The sequence below is a fragment of the Panulirus ornatus genome, chromosome 19, assembly GCF_036320965.1.
Source record: "Panulirus ornatus isolate Po-2019 chromosome 19, ASM3632096v1, whole genome shotgun sequence".
Taxonomy (NCBI): domain Eukaryota; kingdom Metazoa; phylum Arthropoda; class Malacostraca; order Decapoda; family Palinuridae; genus Panulirus; species Panulirus ornatus.
Genome location: NC_092242.1, coordinates 16,380,999 through 16,390,998, shown reverse-complemented (window position 1 = coordinate 16,390,998; position 10,000 = coordinate 16,380,999). Strand labels below are relative to the sequence as shown.

At 41.1% G+C, this 10,000-nt stretch overlaps 1 protein-coding gene across 2 annotated transcripts in view; it reads left to right on the top strand.

Annotated features, from left to right (window-relative positions):
* Positions 1 to 6,356, top strand: part of LOC139755416 (uncharacterized) — a 38,809-nt gene extending 32,453 nt beyond the window's left edge. For both annotated transcript variants that reach the window (XM_071673702.1, XM_071673701.1), the window contains exons 2-3: positions 2,055 to 2,221; positions 5,159 to 6,356. In XM_071673702.1, coding sequence (XP_071529803.1) covers positions 2,055 to 2,221; positions 5,159 to 5,651 — 660 coding nt within the window. In that variant the 3' untranslated portion in view covers positions 5,652 to 6,356. The remainder of the gene's footprint in view (positions 1 to 2,054; positions 2,222 to 5,158) is intronic.
* The last annotated feature ends 3,644 nt before the right edge of the window (positions 6,357 to 10,000 follow it).

Below are 10,000 nucleotides of genomic sequence, written 5' to 3'. Positions count from 1 at the left end.
ATATGTGGCAATTCCCATGTATACTTAAGTATTTGAGTAAACAAAGTCACGTAAATCCGGGTGTGTGACTCCTTTCAATCGTACACACACACACACACACACACACACACACACACACACACACACACACACACATTCTAAATGATAACTTGATATGAATGAAATGTTCTCAGTCATTATCACACGGCTAACACGAACTGACTGCGTGATCACTGACATGAAAGAAATTAAGACGTCGACACGTTTGTTCCTCACCAGTACGAACCTCACCAGAGCACTTGTTATCCGTCGTCTGTACGCAAGCGCGACACTCAGGTCTTCAATTTATTGAGGGACATCTGGTCTGGATGTCATTCCAGTAATCACTTACAGTCATTACGTTAGTGTAATGAGAATCTCTCTCTCTCTCTCTCTCTCTCTCTCTCTCTCTCTCTCTCTCTCTCTCTCTCTCTCTCTCTCTCTCTCTCTCTCTCTCTCTCTCTCTCTCTCTCTCTCTCTCTCTCTCTCTCTCTCTCTCTCTCTCTCTCTCTCTCCTTATTCCTCTATTTCACAGACCGCGTCCTTGGCAGTTCGTGAGGTCTGGTTACCAGAGAGAAGTCCCAGGACACGCCTGAACGAGGCTATGCTGACCTCTTCGTCACGACATCTTCAGACAGACACACACGGCGCCTGGTGTGCTGCTTCAAGTGGCGCCCGGGACTTTACCGTGAAAGATGAGAACAATATGAAATTATAATTTTCGTCTTTGGCACAAGATAGTTCACAGATTCTTACTACCACATTGTTTACCAAATGGCGTCCTAGCTTCGTCTCTTCGATGTATATCAACTGAATGTTATATTTCTCTCTTGTATCTCCCCTGATGATGTGATTATTACACGAAAGTGCACTTGGGAATTTATCGTGTTTCATTTTCCCCGTGGACTCATAGGAATATCTTGATCACGCGGAAAATTGTGATCCTTTCCAATATATATATATATATATATATATATATATATATATATATATATATATATATATATATATATATATATATATATATATATATATATATATATATATATATATATATATATATGTATATATATACATATGTATGTATATTGTGGATGATGGCTTAAAAAATTGGTGTGTAGAAAGGTATGCGATGTATGCAAAAAGCAGTATGATAGATATGTACCACCATCATAAAGGTACAATAATGTATATCCAACACAATATTCAACAGTACAGAGAGGAAAAAGACGAGATTCAAAAATGACACCACCACACACGTATTTACAGATCGGAGGAGTCCAAGAAAAACATTAGACAAACATTTGGGTGCTGAGGGACACGACACGTAACCCGGATGTAATGACTTGCTTAACACCTTCACGTATAAGGGATCCATTATCCTCGCATCTCCAGACTGGTGCCGTTATTTCCATGTTCGTCCAGTATATTCAGAATGCCCTGACAATCACATTGGAAAAAATCTATATATCATTTTTCCTTAAGAAAAAATCAAGTGCATACATATTTGCCATGTATGATTCTCCGTTTTCCAACCATGTTTTACGGGCCTTTTAGTGTAGAGCAATGTATTTGGGCACCTGGATCAAGATTTAGTCCACAGGAATGATGAAACCCATGTATCTGTCTGTTTTTTTGTCTGTCTGCTTGTCTGTCTCTCTGTTTTTATGTCTGTCTGTTTGTCTGTCTCACTGTTTTTATGTCTGTCTATTTGTCTGTCTCTCTGTTTTTATGTCTGTCTGTTTGTCTGTCTCACTGTTTTTATGTCTGTCTATTTGTCTGTCTCTCTGTTTTTATGTCTGTCTGTTTGTCTGTCTCTCTGTTTTTATGTCTGTCTGTTTGTCTGTCTGTAAGTTTACTGGTTTTTGAAGTTTTGTGAGAAGGGTATAATGCACGATTTCTAAATCTGTTTCTGTCTACTATGCATGAATACGTGGCTACGCCCGGAGGTCCAAGAACGAACAAAAAAAAAGGTAGCCCTGTGTCCTGCAGGCCATCGTAGAACCTTGTGAGTAAAGCCTCCCTTCATCATGCAGGTGGTGCGGGCGGCGTTGTTCATATGGACGGTCGTGGGCTGCCTACGGGCATCTCCGGTGAGCGAGCTCAAGGCCGAGCACCGAAGCGAACCGTTGGACATCCTCTCTGATCTCCCCGTCGTCTCGGCGGACATGTTCATCTGGAGTAGTCCTGATGGAAGTTACAGGTGAGTGACTGCAAACTGGGCCAGTCCAGTAGAAATGGTTGTTCCTGTTAGTCTGAGTTCATCTGCATTCATGTGTATTCGTCTTTATGTGTCTTTACTCACATGTGTCCGTTTGTATTCATCTGCACTCACCTTTTATTAATCTGCATTCATGTATAATCCCTCTGATCATCTGATTATATATATATATATATATATATATATATATATATATATATATATATATATATATATATATATATATATATATATATATATATATATATATATATATATGTGTGTGTGTGTGTGTGTGTGTGTGTGTGTGTGTGTGTGTGTGTGTCATCCCTCTGAGATAGGGAAGAAAGAATTGTTAATGCCCACGTATTCCTTGGTGTCGTATAAGGCGACTAAAACGGGCTGAAGCGGGTGTCTGGAGATTCTATCTTCCTGTCATCTGTTCCTCCAGCTACCTCCTTCAAGCGGAAAATGGCAAGTATGTATATATAATGTTTCTCTTCTTTTTAATGTAGTTGAGTCTGCTAAAGGAGAGCAGGGCAGGAAATTAAGCTGATCTATCTTGCCCCTGATACTCCTCCTAAGCTGAAGCTCGTCATCTCACGTCGGCTGATATCTTTAGCCTCAGTTTTGGTTGCCTTGGTGAAACGACTCATCATTTGCCTCACAAACCGGTCCCTGCATATCGAAGTGGCAACAAAGGCAGTGGGATAACAACCCTTTGGTTATACCCCATCCTGCAACCCGTTCCCCCCCAACCACCCCATCTCCCCCCGAAGGAAACCAAACCCGTTTCTTCTCGCTTGAAAGGCGAACACCCTCACTTGCTACTCTCAGTTTTCTACGAATTGAATGTTGCCTCCAACTTCGGAGAGTCATATACAGGGACACTTCATGCCATTCTCACCCTTGGGTGTAAACGCGAATATTTAATGCCATTGAGTGTGTGAGCGTGTGTCCAGAGAACACGGATTGTAAGAGGATGGAGAGGACTAGGGTCAAATGGCCTCACCTCATGCACTGGGATACGACCTTGAGAGGGGGAGGAGGCAATAGAGGGGTCCTGAGAGAGAGAGAATAAAAAACGCGACCCCCTCAGCTCGGCGCAAGGTTGCACGGACACCTCTGCCAAGGACGTCGTTGAGATCAACGTACGACTGCATCAGATCTTGAGCCAAGGGAAACAAGAGAAACCACCTCAAGACCCTCGTGCAGGTATTACATCCGCGACATCACTAGCCTTTGATCTGTCGTTTACAGGACTTTGACCTGCAATGAATCCCAGGGGGGATGGAAATCCTTCCCTCCTGTATTTGCTTTATAAAAAAAGGAAAAGAGGGAAGAGCTAAGCTAAGGTATTTTCCCTCTTAGGTTCATATATCTGTTTTTGACGCTGCTTCTCTTATACAGGAAATAACGACCACGTTTGAAAGAAATTGTATATATATATATATATATATATATATATATATATATATATATATATATATATATATATATATATATATATATATATATATATATATATATATATATTTTCTTTCTTTCTTTCAAACTATTCGCCATTTCCCGCATTAGCGAGGTAGCGTTAAGAACAGAGGACTGGGCCTTTGAGGGAATACCCTCACCTGGCCCAATTCTCTGTTCCTTCTTTTGGAAAATTAAAAAAAAACGAGAGGGGAGGATTTCCAGCCCCCCGCTCTATATATATATATATATATATATATATATATATATATATATATATATATATATATATATATATATATATATATACATAAATATATATGGCTGTTGGAAGTTTGTATGTTCTATGAACGTGCGCGTTCATATGCACTTTGTTCGTATATGTATATATATATTTGTATATATATATATATATATATATATATATATATATATATATATATATATATATATATATATATATATATATATATATATATATATATATGTATATATATATATATATATATTTATATATATATATATATATATATGTATATATATATACATATAACTATTCATAACATTCATAAGCTTTCTTCAGACTCAGTAAGTCAACACTGAGTCTCCGTCAAATTCTTCCTACTTGATCATTAACTTGACTCCACAACGACCGCTTGGCCTCATAGAGAGTTCATTCTCATTCTGCCGTCGGCTTTATAAAGAATGGATGTTGATTACCAGATGATTCAGTTCATCTCTGGATTATTAATTACAGCGTATTCCACTCTCCGTTTGAGAATTCTAATGTCTTCGGTGTTCTTATGTCTCCGCCCATTAGGATGAGAATGTTATTTGATTTTTCTGTGCAAATATTTGCACCCTACCTATAGCATAGCGAAGATCCATTTGACCTGGCCCGTATGGGGTGACAGAAACGGCTAGTGGTGTCGAAGGTGAAGAGAGAATGAGGGAGTAGTGATGATTGCTTTCGACCAGACTCGTAAGGTCTAGCTTGATCCTTACAGGTCATGTCATGTCAGGTCATGTCACACACCTCTTGGCAGTGTTTCGGGTGAAAGTTGCTAATGGACAGAAAAGTGGATATGAAAACGATGAAACAGAAAACTATGGTTTGTTCTTCCTTCTTTAGAAGAGAGACTGAAAATAGGTTCAGCATTTTGTATGTGAAATGGTCTTTATGTCTACGTGAAGCGAATTGACCACGTATGCGAAGTGTGGTTAATGGTTTCTTGATTTACTCATGTCTATAAGTCCATGGAAGGAATATTCAGTACAAATGCTTATTCTTCATGATCTGTTTCATGAACACGACCCCTTTGCTAGATAAGAAGTCATGGATGTGCTCAGCAGTAGAGAAGATCAACTGAAAGTGACCTATACCGTAATGGCCATTAGGGCTATTGTGTAATTTCGGTTGTTAAGAGAGTGGTACCTATCTGACTAGACTTATAACAGGTTGTTCTTTTGCAGGTTCGGAATGCAAGGCGACGACCAGTGGCGTGTGGAATCCCGAGATGCTGACGGCTCTGTGGAGGGCCATTACTACTACAAAACCCCCGAGGGAGAGGTCGTGGATATCTCCTACGCCGCAGGGGAGCAGGGTTACCACGCCAGAGGGGATGCCATCCCCGGGGGCGCCGCGCCGCTCCAGCAGGATGGGACGCCAGTGAAGCCGCCAGTGCTACTGAAGCTGGGGCAAGAGCAGTTGGAAGAGGGACTGGCCAGTGCATACGGCGCCCTCCTGCTAGCTGGCATGGAAAACACGCTCCCTAGCGGGAACGGCGTCACTACCTACTCGGACGACAAGAACTCGGCGATCGTCACGGACGTGCAGCTGCACCTGCCGGAGGAGAGGCCTGTAGCCGTCTTTCCCATCGTCACCATCCCTGGCTCTGTCGAGCAAGTCGCCGGGCCTCCCTTAGTGAACGAGGAACCCGTCTTGCCTGCTGCTATACTCGCGTAAAGAAGACAATCTGCGCCAACTCCACACAACACCGCCCACCCATCCACCCGCCACCTGACCAAAACAGTAATAGTGCTCGTCAGCAGAAATAGAACCTGTGCCGAATATTAACGGCATATAACGCTACTCACGCGCACTTTTAAGGCTGATGAAAACTTATCTGGCCCAGATTTAACAATATTTGTATGTATTCAGGCAGACAAAATTCTAATTACTCCCGCGCGTATTTCAGCGGCATCAATAGGGGTGGTGGTGACGAACTGCCAACAGACCAGAGGTGGCTTGGGGTCATAATGCAGGCGGTGAACGGTGGATGGCGCACTAACAACGATGTTACCTATAAGCTTTAAAGGGCATTTTCTTGTTTACCAATTTGTGTAGTTCAGGCACGGCTGAGATGAACCAGGTAATTGCGAGGAACCAGTGAAGGCACGGAAGCTCTTAACATGTCTGCAATGGATTTATTTTGTGTGTTATGTAATCTTTCAGCGCGTATTGCAGTTTTTTTTTACCAAAACTGGAGTGAAACAAATTACCTTTTGCATTGGCAGAAACTGTGTTTTTTTGTTTTTGTTTTGTTTTTGTTTATTTTCGCGTGAGTCCGAATCCTCAGGGCGCAGCAGACGTGTTGAGGGAAGCTGGGGGTGAACATCCAGCCGTAACCTTGCTACTGTGATTCCTAGAGCATAAATAATTCCTATTGGAGATGTTGTTTGACTCGCAACCTGTCCTTGTGCCGCTTTACGGGAGGTCATCGCGGTGCAACAACACACGACATTAACGGAAATATATATTCCCTCTTGCTTGGTGCACGGTGAAGACGGCCTCTTGTTGCTGGTCGTATATGAATCGTTTGTTGTGACCATAAAGGCGTGGTGATGAGGACGGTTTAGTGGAGACAAGAGTGTAGTGAGGATAACGGCATAGTGAAGATGAGGGTGCGACTACTGTAGTGAAGATGAGGATGCACTTTAAGATGCACTGTAGAGAAAATGATGGCGCAGGGAAGATTTACCTTTCCAACGTGACCACTAAAAAGGATCAATGCCTGCTAATTTCATAGCCGTAGTGGAGGACGTAAACAAAGTATGTTGAAGGTAGACTTATCCAAACCGTATTCAATACCGGCCTTAAAATTAGCTTAGCTAAAGTAAAACTGTTTTGAAGATATAGTGAAGGGGCTGTTATGGTAACGGCATTAGCAATAAAGATGAAGGTGTAGCGAAGAAGAGCAAAGCTAGTTTAGTACTGTACTGCAATAAATGGGGGTGTAATGAAGAAGAGTTACTTAGTAAAGATGAGGGTATTGTGAAGCTTAGGATATTGTGAAAATGCAATGTACATAAGTTGTAGCATGAAAGAAGATACGGAGGCAGTGAAGATGAACGTGGAATGAAGATAGTGTAGAAATGATAGCAATGTAGTGAGAAACGAGCTTTGGGTGAACATAAGGGTGTCGTCAAGGTGCTGGTGTGGTGAAGGTGAGGATGTCGTGATGATGAGGGAGTAGGGAAAACATAAGTTAGTGAAGACATGATTGTAAGGAAGATGTATGCATTTTAGTGAAGACGAAGGGTGTAGTAAGAAGACGGTCATTTTCACCTAGCCACCAAACAATCCTAGCTTTGTTTAAGGTCGGCCCCGGGCTGGCCGAAGAAGATAATCATAGTATAATAATACCCATAATGATGATACTAATGATACGAATGATAAAAGATAACAATAATCAATGGCTTATAGGATAGAAAATGCATATTAAGTGTAAAAATTCGCAGAGAACATCTATTAAAGAGATTGTGGCTGTAACAATGGGAAAGGGAGTCAAACAAATATCTGTTTCTTAGTTTTTTTTACAATTTCTCGATAATTATGTCAATATTGATAATAATTGTAATAATGATAATAATATTACTAATAATATTTACTAATGATAGTGATAATAATAATGATGATTATAGTAATTACGATACTAATGATAAATGACGTATAGGTAGAATGTTCAGCCAAAGCCTGAACATATACAAAGAAAATACATACAATAAAGGCGTTGGGGTGATGACAAGGAGAGAGAGAGAGAGAAACGAACAAACACTCTTTACAAAACTGAAATGTCCACAATAGCAGGGCAGAGCTGTTCTTGTATTTGTCTGTACGAGTTCGAATGGGCTCCATGCGGCTGGGTTACCTAACTGCAACGTGAGGTCGAGGGATCTTTGGTAACAGGAGGTACTGGTGGTGAAGATGGTACAATAGTTTCTTTCCGATACGTCGAATGGAGTCCAGGTGATGGTTGTTGACAGCTGCTGGTACCATTGCGTTTAGCGCCTATTGATAGGTGGTTTAAGAGGGACCGAGGATGACTATGTGTCCTTTTCTGCACTATTTCTATTAGCTCCTCTTGTTTGACGGATAGGGAGAAAGACCAGGCAGGGAAGGCATATGCGAGACTGAGAAGAATTGTGTAGAATTTCTAGAGTTCAGGCGCAGGGAATCCAAGTGTCTTGAATCTACGGAGAATGTAGAGACGATAGATGTAAGGATTTGATGGTGGTACTGATGTGTTCCATCCAGCTCAGTCTATTGTCCAGATTGACACCGAGAAGCCTGGTGGACTGAACAACCAAGAAGGAGTTCGAGTCTAAATAGACAGAACGGAGTTAGACATACTTGGAGGCAAGATTGATGTGCTTTACAATGATCTCGGTTAGACCTGTGTTGTTCTGTTTCTATTTCCTACAGGGCTGAGTAGTCTAGACAGCTGTTGTTAACGCTGACATAAATGATGGAGTCGTCGGCTTACTTCCATCCACCCTGTGCGTCCCTGGGGCATCGTTTGTGAGAACGAGGAAACACAATGGTCCGAGATTTACGTCCTGTGGGACGCCAGAGGTGAGGGATTGGAAGGTAGATATGGCCCCTCTAGGAAGCGTACAGCCTAGCCACACTTACTGCGGAAGTGTACACACCATGAGATGAGACTTCGCAGCCCAATTTTGAAGGCTTGATTAATGACTGTGTTATGGCTGACTAGATCATAATATTCGGTGAGGGGCCACAGAGGTCTTGGGTCTTTCTCGGTTGCGGTAGATAAAATCTAAGAAGCTAACGAGACAGTGAGTGATAGAGATCTTCATATTATCATACGGCTGACAGTCTGTGAGACTTACGGTGTCTGTGTTATGCTGAGGATCAGGGAGTTAGCGATCGGTCAGAAGTTGATGAAAGAATGGGGATGTTGACTTCACTATGGAGAGACATATTACATATTACACTTAGCGTGCTGTTCTGATTGATGAAGGGAAGCACTGATAATTGAGCAGAGGGTTTGGGTAGGTTGGGGATGAAGTCCTTTGTTCAGATTTTGTTTTGGGCTCTAATAACCAGAAATTGTCCAATACCTATTTCTTCAGCCATCTTTTTTTCCTGGATTTTGTTCGATATCGCATCTTAGGTACTATTCACATTGCTGAAGATGGATCTGTAGTCTAATGTAAATATCAAGGCCAATTAGGTGCGACCACTCCTTCACAAGATACCATTTCATAATGATATTCTATCGACATCAAAGGAAAGTAGTCCAAGTTGTATCTGAGCAAGTGTTTCAGTATTGAAAGTTTCGTTTTAAAGTAAGGCACATACTTTAGCTTTTAAGAATCTTGTTTCCCTCTTTAACACAGTAACTACTTAATAAAGTAACTCTAGTTCGCTTTCTTATATCTTTTAGTGTCTAGCAGCATAGTTTGTTAAGGAAAACGTATTTCACTTTAAGTACAAAGTGTACTTTAAGAAGATTTCAGTCCTTAAGTGGAAGAAGTTCCTCTTCAGTGATTCTTTTTTTATTTCCATTGTAAGTTAGCAGCGTCTTCTGGCAAGATGTGATAGGATGTTAAGGGGCGTTTGAAATTATGGACAGCAAGACGAAACATTGTAATGTGTTAGAAACACTCGATGTATTACCAGGTTAGTGTACGTGTATCAAAAGCTGTACACGTACTGTCAGAATAGCGTACATGTATCAGAAACTCTGTGTCTATTGCCAAAATAGAGTAAATGTGTCAAAAATTCTGTGTTTATTGCTAGGATCGTGTACATGTGTCAGAAACTGTGTATTTTGCCAGGATAGTATACATGCGTCAAAAACTCTGTGTATATCGCTAGGGTAGCGTGCATTTTTTTGACACGTGTCAGAATAGCGTACATGTGAGAGAAACTCTATGTATATAGCTAGGATAGTGTACATGTGTCAGAAACTCTCCACATATTGTGCTTATGGTGTGCATTTATCAACAGTTGCATGTATATTGCTAGAGTTAATGCACATGTGCCAGAATTTCTGTACAAATTGGCAG